A 25,022-nucleotide genomic window follows, 5' to 3' on the forward strand; every position below is an offset into this window, starting at 1 on the left:
TGGGCTGTCCCTGACCGGACTCCTCCTGTCACTTTCCCTCTCTCTGCCTCCTCTCTTTCCTCGTCTGCTGCTCCCTGAGTATCTTTCTGGCTCTGCCTTGTTCCATCTCTTTTCTCGTCTTTTTTAATTCTCTCTCTCTCTCTCTTTCTGGTGTCTCTTTGCACTTTCTCGTTTGTTTTGTTTTGTTTTTGTCTCTAGGTATGTCTGTCTTTACTTCTCTGTTATCTTTCTCTCTGGACTTGCCTTTTTTTCTCTCCGTCTATATCTCTTTCTTTCTAAGTGCCTGTCTCCGCCTTTCCCTTTCTCTTCCTCTGTCTCTCTCTCTGCCCTTCTCCAGCCCCGTCCCTGGCTTTGCCCCACTATTTCCTCTCTCTCTCTTACATATTTTCCACGCCCTTCTTCCCCTACCCAGCCCAATGCCCTCACAATCCTACTGCCAGCGCCGCCCCCCTACCCCCCCCCCCACCCGGGGCCTTTCCCCAGCCCTTATCTCCCCATCTCCAGGAACCAAGAAAACCAGTTACGGGCCCAGCAATGGATGCAAAAGCTACATGACCAACTTGAGCTGCAGCACTTCCTCCGAGACTGCCACGAGGTAGGAACTCCAGGTGTGCTGGGACGGAGACATCCCCTTTAGTCGGGAGAGAAGTGCTTCTCGGCCGAGGTGGGGGTGGGGACGCCCCGTCTAAGTGGGTCGCGGAGCGATGCTCGCTCTAAGCCGCCAGGGGGCGCGCGGAGCCGGGTCTCAGTGCGCATGCTCCGAAGGTCCCTGCCCGCCCACGCCGACTCCGGGGAAGGAAGGAGGGGCCCCGGGCGCCCCTGGCAACCGCGCGTGTCCGCGCCTACGGGTCCCGCGGGGACGCGCGCTGATCTCACCTTTCTCTCCTGAGATTTGTGAGAATCGCTCTACCCCAGGAGAGGGGCGGGGCGGGCGGTGGGGATAAGGGCTGAGGGCCGTGGGGGGGCCAGCGGCCCTGCGCCCTCCTGCAGCCAGCGATGGCTCTGAACCAAGCCCTCGCCCCTTTAAAGGTGTTCAGAAATCAAGCCCCTTCCCTTAGGGATGATCTGCACACATTAGGGACTATCTCCCCTAATCCGAGATGGTCCAGGCCCCCTTCCTTATTAGTGACGGTTCAGGAGACCTGCTGTCTTCCCCTCCTTCCCTTGCATTCCATAGAAACGATTCTAGACTTTGGCAACATTAGAGGTGGCCTAGTAAACATTTTCCTAAACCCTAAACAGAGATAGGCCTGGCCCCGAGCCCCTCCATCTGTGTGACCCAGGATCATCCCCTCCTCCATCATCACCCCGTACCTAAGTTTCTTCCAACCAAAGCTGGTTCAGGAACCAGGTCTAACCCCTAAACCTCTCAGCCTCAATTAAAGATGATTCGACCCTCCCCTCTATGTTGAACGCCCATGGGAGATTGTTCTCGCCGAATACGAAATAAGCAAGGGCCTCCATACCCTTCCCCCCCTCCCCCATAACTGGGGTAGGCCGGGACTTGAGCCATTGGAGGAACCCCCTGTTCCCCCTCGCCCCCACTGGAGATTGTGAGATGTTCCAGGTCGCCCTCCCATATCCCCTGTCCACATGTGGTGGCCAGGAGCCCGAGCTTCTTCCCATTGGAGATGGTTCACGAGGCCCCCACCCAGCCCCTCACCATAATCCCCACTCCCATAGTGAGGCAGTCCAAGCCCCAGGCGCCCCCTCCCGGCATTAGATTTGGTCCAGGAGCGCCCCCCATCCCTCGTGAGATTGTTCTGGATCAGGTAGCAATCATCTGAGATGGCGCAGAAGCCCCCCACCCGAAGCCTTGGGGCGAGTGGTGGTTCCTCCTGCACCCCCACCTGGAGCCCCGCAAAGAGGCTGGCAGGGAGGCAGGCAGGGGGCGCACGCGGGCGGGCGCGCGGCCGCGGCGCGGGGGCGAGGGAGGGGGCGCGCGGCCGCCAGAGCCTCAGCCGTCGCCGCCGCTGCCGCTGCCGTCGCAGTGGAGGGGCGAGCGCCCGCCCGCCCGCTGCAGGGACGCCCCGCCAACGCCACTGCCGCTTCAGGTCTCGGGGGCGCCCAGGGGAGGGGGTTGGCGCGCACCCCGCGGACATAGACAGGGGAGGGGGCTCGGGCGCGTGCCCGCCCGCCGTGGCCGCGGGAGGGAGGGGCGGGGCGGGGCGGGGGCGGGCCGGGCAGGCGCCCGGACCCCCGCCCTGGGGGAGGGGCAAGGACGCCGGGAGCTGTCCGCGGTGCTGGCGCGGTAGGGACTGAGGGGCCGGCCCCCAAGGGAGGGGAGCGAAGCAAAGGGGGGACTTCTAAGACCACTTCTAGGGTAATCTGGATTTGCCCTAAGGGTTCAGGGTGTCTCAGCCTTTCTAGGGGGGGCTCTTCTCCAGGTAATGGGGCATCTAAGATTTGCCCTGGGGTTGGGGGTTTCTCAACCTTTTGGGGGGTTTCTTTCTTGTTTTGGGAGGATCTGTATTAGCCTTGGATGATGGAGGCGAATCACTTTCGGGGGGCTCTGCCTTGGATGATGGGGGTCTTGGATTTTCTCTGGGTCTAGGGAGCTCTGACTTTGTGGGGCTTTTCCTGGGTTGTTGGATAGTCTGGTTTTGCCCTCCATGATGAAGGAATCACTTTTGAGGGGGCTTTACTTTGAGGATGGGGTACCATCTCTTTAAGGGCTCTGCTTTCAATGCGGGCTGTGGTTGCCGTTGGACTCTTCCCTGCATGTCGGGAACCTGTGAATTGAGTTGGGGGGTTCAGCACTGGACTTGGTTCTAGTGTGTGTATGAAGGATTGTGATGCTCTCCTGGACCCCTGGGGAGCATATGCCCAGGGACATGGGCTGGGGTTTGGCCGGCTGGGGATCTGGGATTTGTCCTTGGCTATGACTGCATTTGCCTCCCGGGACCGCGGAGCTGGAGTCCAGTGTTTGTTTTGATTTTTTTTTTTTTCTTTTTGCAGGAGGGAGGAGGGAGGATCTTGTGACTGGAGTGGGGAGGAGAAAGGGGAGGAGCAAACTGTTTCAGGTGCCAGGTTTGGTCATGAGTGGGGAAGTTCTGGCTTGGAGGATAAGTCTGGTTTTTTACTGGAGGGAGCTGGGGGAGGCTCAAAAAGCAGCCTGTGATTGATCCTCTCCAGTGCCATGAGAGGGGCCCACTCTTGGTGCTTGCGTTTTGGATGACTGGTTTTGTTGGTGGGTAGGAGGACTAGAACTGGCTTTAGTTGTAGGGGTGGGGGTGCTGGCCGGGCTTGGGAGTTTCAATCTGATCCACGATGGAGAGTCTGTGGCTAGATTTTGGGGTAGACTGGTTTGGAGAGCCAGAACACAGCTTTGTTTTTCACATTTGGCTGGGGTTGGCTTTGGTTGAGGGCTAGAACTGGTCATGGTTTGGGGATCTGTGGTCTTAGAGTCCCAGGGCTAGAACTGGGGAGCCCTGTGGGCTCATTAGGGGTGCTAGATCTCGATTATGGAGGATGGGTCTACTCCAGATTGGAGGGTTAATTTAGAGAGAGCTAGAGTTGGCTTTAATTGGGAGGTTGTTTGGGGAGTTGATCTGGCCATACTGGAGGAACTGGGGCTAGATATGGGGGCTTCATTTGATACCCTTGGGAATGGGTTGATACCCTTGGGAATGGGTTGAATTGGTCCTTATTATGGGGTGGCTAAGATTAAATGAAGGGTCTAAGTATTGCTATGGGAGGGGTGGTCCTGGGGATGAATTGAGAGTTAGCTAAATTGGGTTGGAGAGCTTGTTTTGGGGTGATCTGTCCACAAGTCTAAGGGGCTGACTGGCCCTGCCTTGGGGGCTTGTGGGGAGTTGAGGAGGGCTTCCCTCAGGACAGGGGACGGGGGGCGGAGGATTGGGCATTCTGGGGACTCTTCCATCCATCCTCTATCCAGGAAAGAGCTTGAGCTGCACCCACCCCCAATATAAAGGCCTCACTTGCAAAGTTTTTTTCAACCTCTCCTATTCCTTCCACCTATACACCCTAGCAGCCCAGGCCCTGAACCTGGGACTTCCTGAAGGGGATGGGGGGCTGTGGCAGGTTGAGAGGACCGGCTGAGCCCTCCTGCCCTGTTCTGCACAGCTGGATGGCTGGATCCATGAGAAGATGCTGATGGCGCGGGATGGCACACGGGAGGACAGCCACAAGCTGCATAAGAGATGGCTCCGGCACCAGGCATTCATGGCCGAGCTGGCTCAGAATAAGGAGTGGCTGGAGAAGATCGAGAGGGTGAGGAAGCTGATGGCCCCTCTGCCTGTGCCAGGTGCAGGAGGCCTCCAAGGAGCCCATGTCTCACCTGCTGCACCCTCTGCTGCCATCCTGCTGGTCTCACACCTCTGGACTGACTCAAATCAGCTCCAGATCTGCTCCTAGCTATGTGGCTTTGAGTGATTCATGTAACCTCTTTGAGCCTCAATTTGCTCATCTGTAAAATGGCCAGCATCTCTTCTGAATGGTGCCTGTATCCTCCTGTTTGTTAAATATTTCATTTCTTAATATAACCTCCTCTACCAGGTTCCTTCCATACCATTTGGGGCATTTAAGATGGAAGGTTGGGGAGATCGGCTGGGACAGCCCCTGGGAAGCCCAGGGTTAAAGTAAACTTTGGATTCTTAGAGCCCTGGGTTCTAATTGTGTCTATGCCTGTTACCAGCTGTGGGGCCTTAGGTAATTGTGTTAACCTCTTGGAGCTTCAGTTTGCTCTTCTATAAAATTAAGGCAATAATAAATATAGCTACTTCCTGGGCTCTGTGTACATCAAGTGCTTAACACAAGGCCACACACCTAAGAGCTGTAATTACTATGGTCTTGTTACTTTTAATACTTAATGTTACCTAAGTAGCTCTGGGCCACTGAGAACCTTGACTTCAGTCTTGGAGGGACTGAGGTAGATATTTGCTCCAAACCTCAACCCTCAGAACTTCCCCCTACTCTGGCTGAACCCCTAAACCTGTAGCCCTGGATATACACACTTTTCTGACTCACACAGAGACACCCAGGTTGGCCTTAAACCCTTAAATGGTCATTGATGTTTCGTAAATGGTGGCATATGGCGAAGGCAGTCTTCTTGACTTTGAGTTTAATGGAATTTCATTCTCTCCCTGCCTCTCTGGCTCTCTCTGTCTTTCTTTCCTCTCTGTCTATCCCTCTATCCTTGGCTTTCTTATGGTCCTCTCCCCATGTTTCTGATTTTCTGTGCCTCTCTCTGTTGACCACTCTGTGACTGTTTGTCTCTCCCTGACTCCTTCCCATGTCTCTGTGTCCATCTGTCTCTCCCTCCATCTCTCTGTCTCCCTCCCCTCACCTCTGTCTGTCTGTCTCTCTCTTCTTGTCTCTCTTCCTTCGTTCCTTCCATTTCTGGGCCTACCTCTGCATCCACCCCTCATGTCTCTCTCTCGCTATGTGTCTCCCACTCCCTGCCTCTGATTCTCTTCTCACATCTTTCCCTATGTCCTGTCACTCTGCCACACTTCTCTGATTCTCCCCACCATCTATCTTTATTCTCCATCTCCTGCCATCCACCCACTTGGGGCAGGAGGGCCAGCAACTGATGCAGGAGAAGCCCGAACTGGCGGCCTCTGTGCGGAAGAAGCTGGGCGAGATCCGCCAGTGCTGGGCGGAGCTGGAGAGCACCACCCAGGCCAAGGCACGGCAGCTCTTTGAGGCCAGCAAAGCAGACCAGCTGGTGCAGAGCTTTGCTGAGCTGGACAAGAAGCTCCTTCACATGGAGAGCCAGCTGCAAGACGTGGACCCTGGAGGGGACCTGGCCACTGTCAACAGTCAGCTTAAGAAGCTGCAGGTATGGCCTTCCTGGCCCAGATGAGGGCTCCCTATGCCACATGGGGGCCAGGTCAGGGTCCAACCCCATTCAAGGTATGTCAAATGGAGGGGATTTAATACAGGGATTTATTTCAAACTTGTAGAAGATCAGAAAGGGAATATTGAAGCAATCCAGCTAGTAATAACTGTTGGAAGCAGCCACCACCACCTAAGATATGGAGTACAAAGGGAAAAGGAAGGATCTAGAGCCACAAAGCAGTAGGTAAATGACTAGCATGCTACAGGTTTCACAGGACCCTGACACTCATTTCCTGGATGGAGAAATCAAGGCCCAGGGGTATGGGAATGGCTTTGCATGGAATAACAATGACATTCATTGAGCATTCCTCTACCAGTCTCTGGGCCAAGCACTCACTGAACTCCTCCCAGCCACTTCTGGAGATTGGTACTGTTATTATCCCGTTTTACCAATGGGGAAACTGAGGCACAGAAAGTAAGGCACCTGGCCTAAGGACACACAGCTAACCGGTGTCTCCTTTATGAAACAGGGCACTCTTAGAGAACAGATGCAGCGTCTGCTTTGTATCTGCTCCCAGCTTGGCAGCTCCATGCTTGGTACACAGCAGTTCACGTGGAATGACCAGAGGTGAACGTAGCCATTGTTTCTCACCTCCCAGGGAGTAATGGCTCCTGCCTTTGATTTTCTTTTTTTGTTGCTGTTGTTGATGTTGTTGTTTGTTTTTTTTCTTCAAGGTAGTGACTCACTCTGTTGCCCAAGCTGGAGTACAGCGGCTTGATCTCAGTTCATTGCAGCCTCAAACTCTTGGGCTCAAGTGATTCTCCCACTTCAGCCTTCCAAGTAGCTGAGACCACAAGTGCATACCACCACATCTGGATAATCTTTTTAAATTTTTTACAGAGACAGGGTCTCACCATATTGCCCAGGCTAGTCTCAAACTCTTGGGCTCAATCAACCCTCTCGCCTCAGCCTTCCAAAGTACTGGGATTACAGGTGTGAGCCATGGTATCTGGCCCACATGACTCGTGCTTTTACCTGTCAGGAACAATGCCTGACTGACTGATGGGAAACTGAGGTTCCAGGAGGTGAGAGGTGAACTTACTTGTCCAGAGTAGCAAATAGCAAAGCCTGGATTTCAATCCAGGGCCCTTGACTCTTCACTCCTCCTTTTTGATATATTTCCTATGTAGTTATATAGTGCTTGGCATAGTGTATGGAAAAAAAAAAAAAGACTAGTAAGAAATACATAATGACACTGATCAGTATGTATTCATTCATCTCTGTGGCAAATAATTATTAGGCACCGACTGGGCGCGGTGGCTCACGCCTGTAACCCCAGCACTTTGGGAGGCCAAGGCGGGCGGATCACGAGGTCAACAGTTTGAGACCAGCCTGACCAACGTGGTCAAACCCCGTCTCTACTAAAAATACAAAAAAAAAATTAGCCAGGCATGGTGGCGCGCGCCTGTAATCCCAGTTACTCAGGAGGCTGAGGCAGGAGAATCACTTGAACGGGGAGGCGGAGGTTGCAGTGAGCTGAGATTGCATCATTGCACTCCAGCCTGGGAGACACAGCGAGACTCCATCTCAAAAAATAAAAAAAAAATAAAAATAATTAGGTACCTACTATGTGCCAGGCACTTTTCTGGGTGTTGGGATATAGCAGTGGGCAAAATGGATGAAACGTTACTGCCTTCATGGTGATCCCATTCTGGTTGGGGAAACAGGCAAAAGAACAAAAAGACAAACAGATCTGAATGTGATGGCCAATGAGGTCAGTTCGTTCTTTCTCTCTCCGCTCCCCTCCCCTTCTCCTCTCTTTTCTTTTCTTTCTTTTCCCCTCCCTCCCTCCCTTCCCTCCCTCCCTCCCTCCTTCCTTCCTTCTTTCCTTCTTCCTTCCTTCCCTCCTTCCTTCGTTGGAGTCTTGCTCTGTCACCCAGGCTGGAGTGCAGTGGCGCAATCTCTGCTCACTGCAACCTCTACCTCCCAAGTTCAAGCAATTCTCCTGCCTCGGTCTCCTGAGTAGCTGGGATTACAGGCGTGTGCCACCATGCCCAGCTAATTTTTTTTATTTTTAGTAGAGATGGGGTTTCACCGTATTGCCCAGGCTGGTCTCGAACTCCTGACCTCAGGTGATCCGCCTGCCTTGGCCTCCCAAAGTGCTGGGATTACAGGCACGAGCCATGGCACCCAGCCTGTAGTTCTCTTTCATGTCTAGAATAGAAGAGAGCTGGCTTCTCCCATCCGGGTCTGTATTCAGTCCATTTCACTAGCACAGGTCATCAAGTCTCTGAAAAACACTGCTGCATGCTGGGGAGAAAATGAGAATGGTGAAGGCAAATAACATCTTAGTATTTTTATAAAAATAGTTGTAACCTTGCAGATGCCTTGAAAAGATCTCAGGGATCCCCAGGGGTTCCTTGGCCACAGTTTGAGAACTGCTGATGTACACAATGTGCTGGGCACTGTTAACTCCTCTCTCCTCCCCAATAGCCCCATGAGGGAGGTCCTGTTGTTACCCCACCCAGGAGAAAACCATAGCACAGAAAGGATCTGTGGCTCACAGAGGTCACACGGCTACCAAGTGGCTATTCAATACCACCTTTAGGTCCCTCCCTGAGCCTCTGTCCTCCCTCTTAAATAGGACTCTATCATCAGTGCAGGTCTCCCAGGGCCAGGTGGGGATGTGCACAGAAAGGAGCCGCTTAACACAGTGCCCAGGATGTGGTAAGCCTGCAAGAAAGGGGCATCTGACTGTCAGGGTCCCAGCCAGAAACAGAAGGCAGGCTCACCTGCAGAAAACTTGAGTTTCTTGACAAAGGTGTGAGTGGAGAATGGGGAAGCTACAGGAAACATATAGGGCTGTGGGACTCATGGAGGGGAGCTTTTGCTCCTCCCTAGCCAGAGAAGGCAGAGAAGGAAAAGTTATTGGAAGTTGGAAGGGGAGAGTTGCCAGACAGGAGCTGGCACTCTTAGTCAAGGACGGCAGCCATGGCCAGGCACGGTGGCTCACGCCTGTAATCCCAGCACTTTGGGAGGCCAAGGCAGGTGGCTCACTTGAGGTCAGGAATTCAAGACCAACATGGGCAACATGGCAAAATCCCGTCTCTACTAAAAATACAAAAATTAGCTGAACTTGGTGGCACATGCCTGTAATCCCAGCTACTCGGGAGGCTGGGGCATGAGAATTGCTTGAACTTGGGAGGCGGACGTTGCAGTGAGGCAAGATCGCACCACTGCGCTCCAGCCTGGGTGACAGAGTGAGACTCTGTCTCAAAAAAAAAAAAAAAGAAAAGAAAGAAAGAAAGAACGGCAGCCAGACCATGGCACCATAGTAGGGAAGAGCCGGGGAGATAATACCCCAGACTCACTTTCCTCTGGGCTTCTCTGTGTCAACCAGGGCTGGTTTCATGGGTGTTTGCCCGTGCAGTGACACAGGGCTCCATGCTTTGTTTAATGCCCTACTATTGATGTCTTGAATTTTTTTGTTTTTGAGGCAGTTTCTACCTCTGTCGCCCAGGCCGAAGTGCAATGGCGTGATCATGGCTCACTGCAGCCTTGAACTCCTGGACTCAAGTGAACCTCTCACCTCGGCCTCCTGAGTAGCTGGGACTACAGGCATGTGCCACCACGCCCAGATAATTTTTGTATTATTTTATAGAGACGAGGGCCTCACTATTTTGCTCAGGCTGGTCTCAAACTCCTGGCCTCAAGTGATCCTCCTACGTTAGTCTCGCAAAGTGCTGGGATTCCAGGGGTGAGGCACTGCCCCTGGACAAAATTCTTAATAAATATTTGAACAAGGGACCTTGTGTTTTCATTTTGCACTGAAAATTATAAGCCATTTTTGAGGCCAACCCACCTGGAAGCCAGAGGACAGGAGGGCTGGTCCACGCAGGTCAGTCCTGCACAGGGCAGGGTGGAGAAGCTTGGACTATGGGTCTCAAGCTCCCAGGCTGAAGCAATCCGCCCACCTCGGCCTCCCAAAGTGCTGGGATTCCAGGCGTGAGCCACTGCCCCAGCCTATTGCTAGGATTCATAATTATCTTGCAGTGATTACTAATTCTTCCCCAGCAGTGTATTGCAGTGGCTGAAGGCACAGACTTGGGACTCCAGCAGGTCTGGTTCTGAGTCACAGCTCTCCCACTTGCTGCCTTTGTCCCTCCCTCTGAGCCTCGGATGCCTTCTTGCAAAGGAAAGGACCTCAGTGCTCACCCCCGGATAGCGGGAGTGTGGGAAGCATCTCAGTGAAGGGCATGGATGCTGGAGCTGGGCTGCCTGGGTCAAGCCCTGGCTCTGTGCCTTATCACCTGGGTAGCCCAAGGAGGTGACTTTCCTCTCTGTGCTTCAGTTTCTTTTTCTTTTTTTTTAAGAGGGAGTCTCACTCTGTTGCCCAGGCTGGAGTGCAGTGGCATGATCTCGGCTCACTGCACCCTCCACCTCCTGGGTTCAAGCGATTCCCTTGCCTCAGCTTCCTGAGTAGCTGGGATTATAGGCACCCGCCACCATGCCTGGCTAATTTTTGTATTTTTAGTAGAGATGGGGTTTCACCATGTTGGCCAGGCTGGTCTCGAACTCCTGACCTCAAGTGATCCACCCACCTTGGCCTCCCAAAGTGCTGGGATTACAGGCATGAGCCACCGCGCCTGGCTGTGCCTCATTTTCTTCTTCAGTAAAATGGGCATAATGATATTTCTGACCTCATAAGGACATTGTGAAGGTGAAAAGACGTAATGCATTAAGTGGTTTCAGAACTGCTGACACAATAAATCTAAGATTCAGTATTTATTCACAGGTCTTTAATTTTTTTTTTTTAGACCAAGTTTTGCTCTTGTCACCCAGGCTGGAGTGCAATGGCACAATCTCGGCTCACTGCAACCCTCTGCCTCCTGGGTTCAAGCGATTCTGCTGCCTCAGTCTCCCAAGTAGCTGGGATTACAGGCACCCACCACCATGCCTGGCTAATTTTTGTATTTTTAGTAGAGATGGGGTTTCGCCATGTTGGCCAGGCTGGTCCCGAACTCCTGACCCGCCTCGGCCTCCCAAAGTGCTGGGATAATAGGCGTGAACCACCGTGCCTGGCCGGTCTTTAATTTTAACTGTCATAAAACTGAGAGCGTATCACCATCACTCTACTGTTTTCAAAAGCTAGTTATTTCACCTTCGCTTCGGTTGTTACTTACGTGATACACGGTACTTCATTTGTTTTTGTTCATATTCCATTTGGGGCATTTACCCCTCTCCATGCTGCTTTTTAATTTTAATCTATTTTTATTTTTTAATAGATGGGATCTCGCTATGTTACCCAGGCTGGTCACAAACTCCTGGGCTCAAACAGTCCTCCCGCTTTAGCCCCACAAGGTGCTGGGATTATTCGCGTAAGCCACTGCACCTGGCCCCAAACACATTTTAAAAAAGCAACACGGATGATTGGGCACGGTGGCTCATGCCTGTAATCCCAGCACTTTCTGAGGCCAAGGCAGGAGGATCGCTTGAGCCCAGGTGTTCCAGACCAGCCTGGGCAACATAGCGAGATCCACATGCCTGTGGTCCCAGCTACTCAGAAGGCTGAAGTGGGAGGATCACTTGAGCCCAGGAGGTTGAAGCTGCAGTGAGCTGTGATCGTGTCACTGCACTCCAATCTGGTCGACAGTGAGACCCTCGTCTCAAAAAAAAAAAAAAAAAAAGGAAAAGAAATTTGGAGGTGGTAAATGAAATATTTATATAGTGTTAAAAGTTAGAACCATCTTTAGCTCACTTGCTTTTGCCAAATCGCCTGCCCAGGTCCTTCTGTGGCTGCTCACTCTCTCCCCAGCAGTACACACGAGCTCCTGTTTCCTCTCGTCCTTGGTATTGTCAGACATTTTAGATCTTTCTCAGTCCCAGTGGCTGGGGAAAGTTGGGTATCTCACTGCAGTGTGTGTATTTGTATTTTTTTCCAATGCAACTGGCGAGCTTGACCATCTTTGACCTTCTTTTGTACTATTTAGGTTTTAGAGGAAGGAGTTGGGGCCTCCTGCTTTAGCCAGAGTGCAGAGTTAGCTCTTCCCTCCCCGTAGGGGGTTCAGTCTCAGCCAAGCCCAGCAAACCATGAGATGGGGGTCCCCATTGTTCAAGAGAGGGGCTGAAGCCCAGAGGAGACAAGGGAGTGGCCCTGGGGTCACACAGTGATGGGGGCCAGAGGCAGGCTCCAGTGTGAGACTCCTGGGCCCTTTTCCCAGCAGAGGGAGCCCGAGGCAGGAAGTGACTGCGTGGGCCATGGCACCCAGATGGAGCCCAGCTGCCCCTCAGGAGCTGCTGCTGGGGAGGGGACCTGCCAAGGCCCCACTGTCCCCTGGGGCATACACAGGAGAGGGGTCGGCTGCCATCCAGCCTGGCACGTTTCCTGGCTGTCCCATCCACCCTTAGGGCACTGGGGCCAGGCTGGGCTGAGTGAGGTACTGGCTTGGGGTCTGAGGGGTATAGTGGTGTGCGGTGTGTGAGCGATCTGTCCCCCTCAGCCTCTCTCCTGTCCTCCGGTCGCCATCTCTGTGTCTCTCTCTTCCCTTTGTGTACCTCTGTGTCCTACTCTCACTCCGTTCTCTCTGTCTCTTTATTTATTTATTTTGAGACAGAGTCTTACTCTGCCACCCAGGCTGGAGTGCAGTGGCGCGATCTCGGCTCACTGCAATCTCTGCCTCCCAGGTTCAAGCGATTCCTCTGCCTCAGCCTCCCGAGTAGCTGGGATTACAGGCAACCGCCACCATGCCTGGCTAATTTTTGTATTTTTTTTTTTCTTTTTGAGACTGAGTCTCACTCTGTCACCCAGGCTGGAGTGCAATAGCACGATCTCAGCTCGCTGCAACCTCCGCCTCCCGGATTCAAGCAATTCTCCTGCCTCAGCCTCCCAAGTAGTTGTGATTATAGGCATGAGCCACCACGCCCGGCTAATTTTTGTATTTTTAGTATAGATGGGGTTTCACCATGTTGGCCAGGTTGGTCTTGAACTCCTGACCTCAGGTGATCTGCCTACCTTGGCCTCCCAAAGTTCTGGGATTACAGGCATGAGCCACCACCCCAGTCTCTCTGTCTCTTTTTATTTGACTTCTCTGTCTCTGCCTCCTTCCCTTGTTCCTCATGTCCTCCTTGTGTCCTCTCCCTCATCCCCCACCACACCCACTGCAGCAGGCTCTCTGGGACCCCACCTCCCAGGTCCTGGCCACGTGACCCAGAATCCTCTCTCGGGGCCTCTCGCCAAGCTGTGCTTCCTGGCCAAGAAGCCAGATGGTGGAGTCTCAAGTCCTGGCTCCCCAGCCCTCAGGGACCTGGCCAGCTGGTTGGCCTCGGCCACAGGCTCCTGCTTGGAGAGGTGGGGGACTGGTCTCCTGCCAGATGAGAAAATGCACTGGGGGCTTTGCAGCTGCCAGGCTCTGTCCCTGGGGACCCTACACTTTTTCCAGGCCCACCCCCACCCTAAGCAAAGCTCTTTCTCTGGCCAAGGAAACACCCTCCTCCCCCTGTTCTGCTTGTCTGTCCCATGTTTTTGTATCCAGCTCAGCATGGCCTGGGAGAGGAGTGCACATTCAGGGGCTATACATTCCCAGTCCTTGCCCTATTGGGACTCAAGGCAAGGGAACCCATCCTTTCTTTTCTTTTTTTGAGACAGAGTCTCACTCTCTTGCCCAGGCTGGAGTGCAGTGGTGCAATCTTGGCTAATTATGTCTTCATTATTCACAAATTATGTCTTCAATTTATGAAGGTGCTGGCTCATGGTCTGAGGGGTGGAGTGATCAGTAACTCAAATTATGTCTTCACAAATCTCCTTGTCTTCATTTCTGAGCACCTCTTTCTTCTGTGTTGGCCTCATTGTCAGGGAGTCCCTGATGTTGGCAGGATGACCCCAGGATGCCCGGCCTACCTCCTCCCAACTTAGGAAGCCCATGGGAAAGAGAGAATCTCTTCTGTGCACACACACTTTCCTGGCAAAAGTGGGGAGAGTGGCCAGGCACAGTGGCTCACACCTGTAATCCCGCACTTTAGGAGGCCAAGATGGGAGGATTGCTTGAGGCCAGGAGTTCCAGACCAGCCTAGCCAACGTAGTGAGACCCCACTTCTACAAAAAAAGAAAAAGTGGGAAGAGTTTTCACTGGCCCATCTAAGGTCACATGCTCATCTCTGACCCTATCTTTATGACCAGGGTGTTTTCAGTGTTCCGATTGGCCCCACTTGGGTCATGTGATTGCCCATGGCTCTCTAGGTTTTATTTGCCCTTCAGGAAGCTCAGGACCTGAGAGTGAGTTTTGGTGTATTTGGAAGGAGAGGATGGATTTTGGGCAAGCAAAACCAACAACTCTGCACTGCAGAACTTTGAAACAAGAAGTCTTGGCTTGGATCTTGAGTTTGGGGTTTTGTTTTGCAGTCATTTGCCGTAATCTGTTACCACTTAATTTTTTAATTGTTATTTTGTTTTCTTCTCTAGCTTTCCTCCATCTGTTTAGAATTACAAGGGTAATATATGAATATATTCTTTTGGGAAAAAATTTTACTAACCCAGCAGTCTTCAGTAAAACATAAAGTCTCAGTCCGATCTGCCTCCCAATCCCACATCCCAAAGGGAGCCTCAGTTATTTGGTGTGCATCCATCTAGAACTCTTCCTGTGCATTTACAAGTGTACCTATATGGATGTTTAATGCTTTTATGTTATTTGCTTTTCATGTTTAATTTCAATTTTTGAATAAATAAATTTTCATGGTTAAGGCATCAAAACCTCTAGGGAAATCCCATGGGAAAATTATCCCCTTCATTCCTGTTCCCCGTTCATTAAGTTCTCATCCCCCCAGTAAGTACCATCTGTTATGAACTTCTTGTTTACTCCAGGGAATTTTTATGCATGTGCAATCCACTATAAATTTATATTCATAGATAGGTTCTAAATTGCTGCTGCTGCTTCTTTTTTTTTGTTTGTTTGTTGTTGAGACTGAGTTTCCATCTTTTTGCCCAAGCTGGAGTGCAATGGTGCGATCTCAGCTCACTGCAACCTCCGCCTCCCAGGTTCAAGCAATTCTCCTGCCTCAGCCTCCCAAGTAGCTGGGATGACAGGTGCCTGCTACCAAGCCCGGCTAATTTTTTGTATTTTTAGTAGAGATGGGGTTTCACCATGTTGCCCAGGCTGGTCTCAAACTCCTGACTTCAGGTGATCCACTCGCCTTGGCCTCCCAGAGTGCTAGGATTACAGGCGTGAGCCACTGCACCCAGCATGCTTTTCCTTCTTAACAATAACACTTGGCTATTATTCCATACTGGTCTGGATTTGTTTAACCATTTTACTCTTTTATTTTTTTAAGAGAGGGGATCTAGCTGTGTTGCCCAGGCTGGTCTCGAACTCCTGGGCTCAAGCATTTCTCCCACCTCAACCTCCTAAGTAGCTGGGATTACAGGCATGAGCTGCTGTACCTGACTTAACCATTTCTCTCTTGATGGGCATTGAGGTTGCTTCCAGTTTTTTCCCATTACAAACTCTGCTGTGATACTACAACTTTGTGAATCTGTGCCAGTATTTCTTTTTTTTCTTAAAAATATTTATTATTATTATTTAAAAATTTTTTTTTCAGGATGGAGTCTTGCTGTGTCACCCAGGCTGAAGTGCAGCAGCGTGATGTCAGCTCACTGCAACCTCCACCTCCCAAGTTCAAGCAATTCTCCTGCCTCAGCCTCCCAAGTAGCTGGGATTACAGGCATGCATCACCACACCTAGCTAATTTTTGTATTTTTAGTAGAGACAGGGTTTCACCATGTTGGCCAGGCTGGTCTCGAACTCCTGACCTTGTGATCCGCCTGCCTTGGCCTCCCAAAGTCCTGGGATTACAGGCGTGAGCCACTGCACCTGGCCTATGACAGTATTTCTTTAGTTATATTACTAGAAGTGCAAGTGCTGGGTCAAGCAGATGCATATTTTGCATTTTGATGCAAAGACCTGCCAAATTGCCTTCCAAAAAGGCTCTACCAATTTACACCACCACTGACAGTGGCTGTGTGTGCCCATCTCCCAGCATCTTTGCCAGCATTAAATACTATAAGTCTTTTACATTTTTGCCAACCTAATGTGTAGAAAAGAATGCCTTGGCCAGGCGCAGTGGCTCACTCCTGTAATCCCAGCACTTTGGGAGGCTGAGGCGGGTGCATCACCTGAAGTCAAGAGTTTAAGATTAGCCTGGCCAACATGGTGAAACCCCGTCTCTATTAAAAATTCAAAATTGGCCAGGCATGGTGGCAAACGCCTGTAATCCCAGCACTTTGGGAGGCCAAGGCGGGCAGATCACGAGGTCAGGAGATCGAGACCATCCTGGCTAACATGGTGAAACCCCATCTCTACTAAAAATACAAAAAAAAATTAGCCAGGCATGGTGGTGGGCACCTGTAGTCCCAGCTACCTGGGAGGCTGAGGCAGGAGAATGCCATGAACCCGGGAGGCAGAGCTTGGAGCTTGCAGTGAGCCAAGATAGCACCATTGCACTCCAGCCTGGGTGACAGAGCGAGACTCTGCCTCAAAAAAAAAAAAAATTCAAAATTAACCAGGTGTGGTGATGTGTGCCTGTAATCCCAGCTGCTTGGGAGGCTGAGGCAGGAGAATCACTTGAATCTAGGAGGCAGAGGTTGCAGTGAGCCGAGATCATGCCATTGCACTCCAGCCTGGGCAAAGAGAGCGAAACTCCATCTCAAAAAAAAAAAAAAAAAAGAAAGAAAAGAAAAAAGAAAAGGAAGCCTTGTTTTAATTTCTATTTTCCAGCTGATTAATAAGACTGGGCATCTTTTCATATGCTTGTTTTGTCTGTTGCCTGTTCACATCTGATGCCCATTTCTCTTTTTGGGCAGTCCTTTTTTTTTGTTGATGTTGTTCATGTATGCATTGAACAAATCATAACTGGAGGCCTATTGTGTACCAAAAATTGTTCTAGGCTTTCAAGAATATAGCAGTGAGTGTGACACAGCCCCTCCCATCATGTGGGTCACATTCTGGAAGCAGGGGACCAATAAAAATACACAAGTACCTGAGTGCAGTGGCTCACACCTGTAATCCCAGCACTTTGGAAGGCCAACGTGAGAATAGTTTGAGTCCAGGAGTTCAAGACCAGCCTGGGCAACATAGCAAGACCCCATCTTTATGACAAATTTCAAAAATGAGCTGGGCATGGTGGTGTGTGCCTGTAGTCCTAGCTACTTGGGAGGCTGAGGCAAGAGGATCCCTTGAGCCCAGGAGTTCGAGGTTGCAGAGAGCTATTATCTCGCTACTGCACTCCAACCTGGATGACAGAGCAAGACCCTGTCAAAAAACAAAACACACACACACAAATCAAGAGAGTTGTCTGATGGTGGTAAGCACTGTGAAGACAAAGGAAGCAGGATGGAGGGAAATTCTTTGATTGTTAAAGAAACTAGTTCCTTGCTCTGATACATATCAATTTTTTTTTTTTGATCTGCAGAGGTTTTTTTTTTTTTATTTTTTTTAATTATACTTTAGGGTTTTAGGGTACATGTGCACAATGTGCAGGTTTGTTACATAGATACATATCAAATTTTTACAGTTTGTCATTTGCCTTCTAACTCTGAAATTTTGGTTGATGCAGAAGTATTTTTTAATTTTTTTTATTATACTTTAAGTTCTAGGGTACATGTGCACAACGTGTAGGTTTATTACATATGTATTCATGTGCCATGTTGGTGTGCTGCACCCATTAACTTGTCATTTACATTAGGTATTTCTCTTAATGCTATCCCTCCCCACTCCCCACACCCCATGACAGGCTCCGATGTGTGATGTTCCCTGCCCCATGTCCAAGTGTTCTCATTGTTCACCTCCCACCTATGAGTGAGAACATGTGGTGTTTGGTTTTCTGTCCTTGCAATAGTTTGCTCAGAATGATGGTTTCCAGCTTCACCCATGTCCCTACAAAGGACATGAACTCATCCTTTTTTATGGCTGCATAGTATTCCATGGTGTATATGTGCCACATTTTCTTAATCCAGTCTATCACTGATGGACATTTGGGTTGGTTCCAAGTCTTTCCTAATGTGAATAGTGCTACAATAAACATACGTTTGCATGTGTCTTTATAGTAGCATGATTTATAATCCTTTGGGTATATACCCAGTAATGGGATCGCTGGATCAAATGGTATTTCTAGTTCTAGATCCTTGAGGAATCGCCACACTGTCTTCCACAGTGGTTGAAGTAATTTACATTCCCACCAACAGTGTAAAAGCATTCCTATTTCTCCACATCTTCTCCAGCATCTGTTGTTTCCTGACTTTTTAATGATCACCATTCTAACTGGTGTGAGATGGTATCTCATTGCGGTTTTGATTTGCATTTATCTGATGACCAGTGATGGTGAACATTTTTTCATATATCTGTTGGCTGATGCAGAAGTATTTTTATGTGATCAAGTTTATAAATCTTTCCCTTTATGTTTTTTATGCTTGGAAAGATTTTTCTCCATCCCAACATTATAAAAGCATTTGCCCAGGTTTTCTTTTAGTGCCTTATGGATTTACTTACTCCGTTTAAGTCTTTAATCCATCTGGAATTGTTTTCAGTATAAACAGCAAGGAAAGGATCCAGCTAAATTGGTTAGCCATTGGCCTATGACCATTCATTAAATAATCCATCTTTCCCTGGGGGATTTGAATTGGCACCTATGAAACACCTGGATGACACAGCGCCCAGGCTGATTTGCTCATCCGTCTCCAAGAAAAAAAACAAACAAAAAAATTCAGCTGGGTGCGGTGGCTCACGCCTGTAATCCCAGCACTTTGGGAGGCCAAGGTGGGTGGGTCACCTGAGGTCAGGAATTCAAGACCAGCCTGGCCAATATGGTGAAACCCCATCTCTACAAAAATACAAAAATTAGCCGGGCATGATGGCAGGTGCCTGTAATCCCAGCTTCTCAGGAGGCTGAGGCGGGAGAATCGCTTGAGGCTGGGAGGTGAAGGTTGCAGTGAGCTGAGATTGTGTCATTGCCCTCCAGCCTGGGCAACAGAGCGAGACTCTGTCTCAAAAAAAAAAAAGCATTAACAAAAATTATTACTATATTTGATAGTAATAATTTTGGAAAGTTGACTCTTTGGACAAATTATTTAACTTCTCTTGGCCTCAGTTTCCTCCTCTGTAAAACAGGGAGACTACCAACCTTGAAGGGTTGTTCTGGGAATTAGTGAATTAATGGACCACTTTAGTTCCAGGGTCAGGTAAGCCTCTTTGAGAAGGTAATACTCCAGCTGAAATCTGATTGACAAGGAAGAGCATGCCTGGCAGAGGAAACAGCAAAGGCAAAGGCTCCGAGGCAGGGACTAGCTTAGTGTGATGCAGGTTCATGCGGAGGGCATCGCTCCTGGAGGGGACTGAACGAGGAGAGGGTGGAAGGGTGGGCCGCGGTGAGGGGTCTGGCTGTCACCATAAGGGTACTGGAGAGCCGCAGCAGGATCAGGAGGGCGGGTGGGGCCCACTGACCCTGCCTCTGTCCCCACAGTCCATGGAGTCGCAGGTGGAGGAGTGGTACCGCGAGGTGGGAGAGCTGCAGGCGCAGACGGCGGCGCTGCCGCTGGAGCCGGCGAGCAAGGAGCTGGTGGGCGAGCGGCAGAACGCGGTGGGCGAGCGCCTGGTGCGCCTGCTCGAGCCGTTGCAGGAGCGCCGCCGCTTGCTGCTGGCCTCCAAGGAGTTGCACCAGGTGGCGCACGACCTGGACGACGAGCTGGTGAGGCCAGCGCAGGGGCCTGGGGCGGGTTGGGGGGCGGAGAAGGTGGGCACGGGACGGGGTGAGGATGGAGAAGGCTGAGACCCTCCCACTCATACGCTGAAAGACGCATTCAGCCCTTCACTCATTCATTCATTCACACTCATTTACTCACTTTGAATCATTCGTTGATTTGTTCATTTAGTCACTCATTTATTTATTCACTCATCCATCGTTTGTTCTTTCCTCCACTCATTTACTTATTATTCATTCATTCACTCCTCTGTTCATTTCCTCATTCCATCACTCAATTTCCTGATTTGCTCATTCATTTGCTCACTCAGTTGATCATTCTGGCCCCAGCCCTGTGTTTGGATGATACTGGGGCCACAGGGGTGGCCAAGGCAGACCCCATTGTGCCCCAGAGGGCTCAGAGTCTAACGGGGAAAACAGACTTGTCCCCAGACAGTGACCATTCAGGGTGGTTAGGAATATGATAGGAAACAAGACCTGTATGTGCAAAGGCCAACGGTGTGAGCCTGGCTTAAGTGCAGAGAGCAAGACAGAGTATGTCAACAGAGGAGACTGAGACAGGTGTGGTGGCGCCTGTAGTCCCAGCTACTGGGAAGCCTGAGGCAGGAGCATTATTTGAGCCTGGGGATTCGATCCCATCTCAAAGAAAAAAAAAAAAAACGGAGGAGGCTGAAGATTCGACTGGGCTTTTAGGCAAGGAAGGCCTGGGATGCTGTGCAGGTTTAAAGTTTAGTTGCGATGCAGGGGTTCTTGAATGCATTCTCCCCTTGACCTGCTTCCTGTGTCCTCTCCAGGCATGGGTTCAGGAGCGGCTGCCACTGGCCATGCAGACAGAGCGAGGCAACGGTTTGCAGGCGGTCCAGCAGCACATCAAAAAGAACCAGGTGAGCAGAGCCAGGTGAGGGAGCAAGTTAGGACACATTTGGATACACGTGATAGAAAACAGCTGAAGATGGTTAAAGCCAAAACAATGAATTTATTGGCTTTTGGAATTAACAACACTGTGGACAGCAGATACAGATGTATCCAGGTGCTTCCATATATTTTCATGATTCTTGGCTCTTTTTTTTTTTTTTTTTTTTGAGATGGAGCCTTGCTCTGTTGCCCAGGCTGGAGTTCAGTGGCACAATCTTCGCTCACTGCAACCTCCACTTCCTGAGTTCAAGCGATTCTCCTGCCTCAGCCACCCAAGTAGCTGGCATTACAGCTGTGCACCACCACACCTGGCTAATTTTTGTATTTTTAGTAGAGATGGGCGGTGGGGGGGCGGGGGGGTCTCACCAGGTTGGCCAGGCTGGCCTCGAACTCCTGGCCTCAAGTGATCCACTCGCCTCAGCCTCCCAAAGTGCTGAGATGACAGGTGTGAGCCACCGCACCCGGCCTGTTTGTTTTTCTGCATGAGCTTTCCTCTTAGGCCAATCCTCCTCTCCTGGTGATAAAAGGCCTCCAGTAGATTCAGGTTTACCTCCCACCAGCAAAACTGAAGAGAATTTCCCCCCTCAATAATGTCAACAGTAGTCTCAGGAATAATTCTCATTGGCTCACCATGCCCATGGCATCCCATGCCTATCCCTGAACTAATCATGATGGATGGGGATTCGGACTGCTCCTTGGACTGGCCTGGCCAAGCACCCTCCCCTGGAACCTGCTGCTGGAATCAGCCTTAGCTTAATTACCAAGGCTGAGATGGAGGCCAAGGGGGTCCCCCAAAGGAAAATCAGGGGCTTGAGACTAGAAGGAAGGGGAATGTCTATTGGACAAGGAAAAGCAGAAAACAACAACAAACAAAATCACAAAACGTCAAGTTAGCCTGGTGTGGTGGTGTGCCCCTGTAGTCCCAGCTACTCTGGAGGCTGAGGAGGGAGGGTCCCTTGAGTCCAGAGGTCAAAGCTGCAGTGAGCCTTGAACACACCACTGCACTCCACCCTGTGCAACAGAATGAGACCCTATCTCTCTCTCTCTCTCACACACACATACACACACACACACACCCCAAAACAAACAAAAAATACCCATAGGGACAAAGGACAGAGATAATCAGCAAGAGGGTACTACTGTCCCCTAACCTGAGCAAGGTGGGGAGGGGGCTTTTGAGTTCCTAAAAAATCTCTGAATCTCTGTTCATTCCTCTGGGGCTCAGTTTCCACATCTAAATAAGTAGAGTTGGTTTAGAGCAGTGGTTCTCAAACTGCATAGCAAGGGAACCCCTTGGTCAAAGCAACTATTTCACCAAAGCCTAAAGCAAGACACATAAAAGAGGAATAATAATAATAAGGCATTGTGCCGGGTGTGGTGGCTCATGCCTGTAATCCCAGCACTCTGGGAGGCTGAGGTGGGATGATCACTTGAGCCCAGGAGTTTGAGACCAGCCTGGGCAACATGGGGAAACCCTGTCTTTACCAGAAATACAAAAATTAGCTGAGCATAGTAGAAGGTGCCTGTAATCCCAGCTACTTGGGAGGCTGAGGCAGGAGAATCGCTTGAACCCGGGAGGCAGAGGTTGCAGTGAGCCAAGATCACACCACTGCACTCCAGCCTGGGTGACAGAGTGAGACCCTGTCTCAAAAAAAAAAAAAAAAAAGCATCAATTAAAGGTTTACTATGTGCTGGCCGGGTGCAGTGGCTCATGTCTGTAATCCCAGCACTTTGGGAGGCCAAGGTGGGTGGATCACCTGAGGTCAGGAGTTCGAGACCAGCCTGACCAACATGGTGAAACCCTGTCTCTACTGAAAATACAAAAAATTAAGGCCAGGTGCGGTGGCTCACGCCTGTAATCCCAGCACTTTGGGAGGCCAAGGCAGGTGGATCACGAGGTCAGGAGATCGAGATCATCCTGGCTAACACGGTGAAACCGCGTCTCTACTAAAAACACAAAAAATTAGCCAGGCGAGGTGGCGGGTGCCTGTAATCCCAGCTACTGGGGAGGCTGGGGCAGGAGAATCACTTGAACCTAGGAAGCGGAGGTTGCAGTGAGCCAAGATTGCACCATTGCAGTACAGCCTGAGTGTCAACAGTGAGACTCCGTCTCAAAAAAAAAAAAAAAAAAAAAAAAGATTTACCATGTGCTGCTAAGTACTGTCTTACGGTTTATGCTGATTATTTAATTTAATCCCCTCAATAACCCTATGAGGTGGATATTGTCATTATCCTCATTTCACCAAATAATGTTTGTTGGAAGAATAGGGCACTGAAGGATGGTGTGGAGGTGGGTCCACAGATTATTTTGGAAGCTTCCTGATCATTCTGCAGTAGGTGGAGTTCTTTAAGAGACTGGAGTTTTGCTGAGATTTTGTTTTCCTGTCTTGATGAAAATACTCTTGGCTGTCAACAGTGTTGGGGACAGAACTGGCCTATCGTTGTCATGGTTGAGGAGACTGATCAAGCGCACTTAGTACTTAAAATTGGGGGAGCTCAGCTGTGTGCAGTGAGAGTGCTGGATACACAGGGGCTGTTAAGCAAAAAATAGCTACAAATATTATGCATTTGCTGCATGCAGGCTCAGTTCCAAATGCTCCATAGTTTATCACCTTACAACAACCCCACGTTAGATCATCTCAGCCTGATACTAGCTTGTGTGACTTTAGCAAATTCCTCACCCTCTCTGTGCCTCAGTCTTCTCATCTGTAAAATGGAGATGGTAATGTTGTCTGGGTCCATAGGTTGGGAATGAGGAGGTGTGAGGCTATATTATGTAAAGCTCTTACTTAGTAAAGCACCTGGCAGGTAGCAGGGTAGCAGACACTCAAGAAGCATTGGCTGGCCGGGCACAGTGGCTCATGCTTATAAGCCTAGCACTTTGGGAGGCCAAGGTGGGAGGATTGCTTGAGGCCAGGAGTTCAAGACCGGCCTGAGTAACATAGCAAGACCTCGTCCCTCCAAAAATATTTTTTAAAATAGCGGGGCATGGTGGTGGACACCTGTAGTCCCAGCTACTTGGGAGGCTGAGGCAGGAGGACCACTTGAGCCCAGGAGTTTAAAGCTGCTGCATTCCAGCCTGGGTGATAGAGTGAGACCCTGTCTCTAAAAAAGCAAAATAAGAAGAGGACATGCTGGCTGTTATTATCTTTGTTTACCACTTGAGGCACACAAAAAGTTAAATAAGGTTAAGGCACACAAAAAGTTAAAAAAGACACACAAAAAGTTAAATAAGGTACTCTGTAAGTAAATAAGGTTAAGGCACACAAAAAGTTAAATAAGATACTCTGCAAGTACAGAGCTGGTTGAGGGAACCTTCTGGGGGATGGAAGTGTTCCACATGCTGATCTAGGCACACCGGTGTATGCGTCTGTACAAATGTGTGCAACTGTATACCTAAGATTTGTGCGCTTCACCGTATATAAATGATACGTCGGCTGCTAAGCCGTAGGGTTTCTGTATTAGGGCCGATCTTGGGTCGGCAAGCGGCTTGGCTCGGAGCACAGTCTCTGGAACCAGCCTCCTGTGTTCAAATCCTGTCACTCCTTATTGGCTGCTTATTCTTGGGCGCTGTACTTCGCCCCTCTGTGCCTGTTTTCCCACCTGCAGCATAGGGTTATGATGAGTGAGGGAGTATCAGAAAAATGTTTACATGGTCTTGGCACGTGGTAAGCGAGCTGGGGGTGCTTGTTAATTGCCCCGTGGGCCGTGCCAGTAGCAGAGGAGCGTGTGGTCTTGCAGGGCCTCGGAACGCCCCCTCTCCACCCACATCCCCCTACCTCCTGCCCCCAGGGCCTGCGGCGGGAGATCCAGGCGCACGGGCCGCGCCTGGAGGAGGTGCTGGAGCGCGCGGGCGCGCTGGCGTCGCTGCGCAGCCCGGAGGCAGAGGCAGTGCGTCGGGGCCTGGAGCAGCTGCAGAGCGCCTGGGCCGGACTGCGGGAGGCTGCCGAGCGACGGCAGCAGGCGCTGGACGCCGCCTTCCAGGTGGAGCAGTACTACTTCGACGTGGCTGAGGTGGAGGCGTGGCTGGGCGAGCAGGAGCTGCTCATGATGAGTGAGGACAAGGGCAAGGTGCGCCCGAGCTGGGGGTGCGGAGGGCCTGGGGGCGCTGGAGCCAGGGGCCGCCGCTGCCGCCTCATCGTGGGCGCTTTGTGCCCCCAGGACGAACAGAGCACCCTGCAGCTGCTCAAGAAACACCTGCAGCTGGAGCAAGGCGTGGAGAACTACGAGGAAAGCATCGCGCAGCTGTCGCGCCAGTGCCGGGCGCTGCTGGAGATGGGACACCCGGACAGGTGGGCGGGCGGGCGGGGGCGGGGGCGGGGGCATGGCCGGTTCACAGGAATGGTCCGGCAGGACCTGAAGCTTCGCTGTTGGGAGTTGGCGCAGCGCTGGAATTGGACGTTGGGTGGGAGAGGCCCTCCTTGCTGTGTGCTGGAGCCCTCGGATTTGGCAAGTGGGAGGGCCGGAATTGGGGGACACGGCCCAGGGATGGTTGAGAGGGTGGGGCCAGGAGCACCTGGATTTGAGCGTAGTAGTGGGGACCTTGTCGGGGAGAAAAGAG

General features: G+C 50.9%; 1 protein-coding gene across 2 annotated transcripts in view; it reads left to right on the top strand.

The window, feature by feature from the left end:
* The window catches only part of SPTBN4 (spectrin beta, non-erythrocytic 4), a 113,174-nt gene that overhangs the window by 66,712 nt on the left and 21,440 nt on the right, over nucleotides 1-25,022 (top strand). The window contains exons 18-24 of one of the 2 annotated variants that reach the window (XM_030797442.1): nucleotides 505-595; nucleotides 4,087-4,233; nucleotides 5,540-5,803; nucleotides 19,310-19,534; nucleotides 20,341-20,430; nucleotides 24,254-24,532; nucleotides 24,623-24,753. In XM_030797442.1, coding sequence (XP_030653302.1) covers nucleotides 505-595; nucleotides 4,087-4,233; nucleotides 5,540-5,803; nucleotides 19,310-19,534; nucleotides 20,341-20,430; nucleotides 24,254-24,532; nucleotides 24,623-24,753 — 1,227 coding nt within the window. Of the gene's footprint in view, nucleotides 1-504; nucleotides 596-1,940; nucleotides 2,055-4,086; nucleotides 4,234-5,539; nucleotides 5,804-19,309; nucleotides 19,535-20,340; nucleotides 20,431-24,253; nucleotides 24,533-24,622; nucleotides 24,754-25,022 lie in introns of those variants that run through there. The other variant, XM_030797443.1, reaches the window with a different exon arrangement.

The sequence above is a fragment of the Nomascus leucogenys genome, chromosome 17 (assembly GCF_006542625.1).
Source record: "Nomascus leucogenys isolate Asia chromosome 17, Asia_NLE_v1, whole genome shotgun sequence".
In the NCBI taxonomy this organism is placed as follows: Eukaryota; Metazoa; Chordata; class Mammalia; order Primates; family Hylobatidae; genus Nomascus; species Nomascus leucogenys.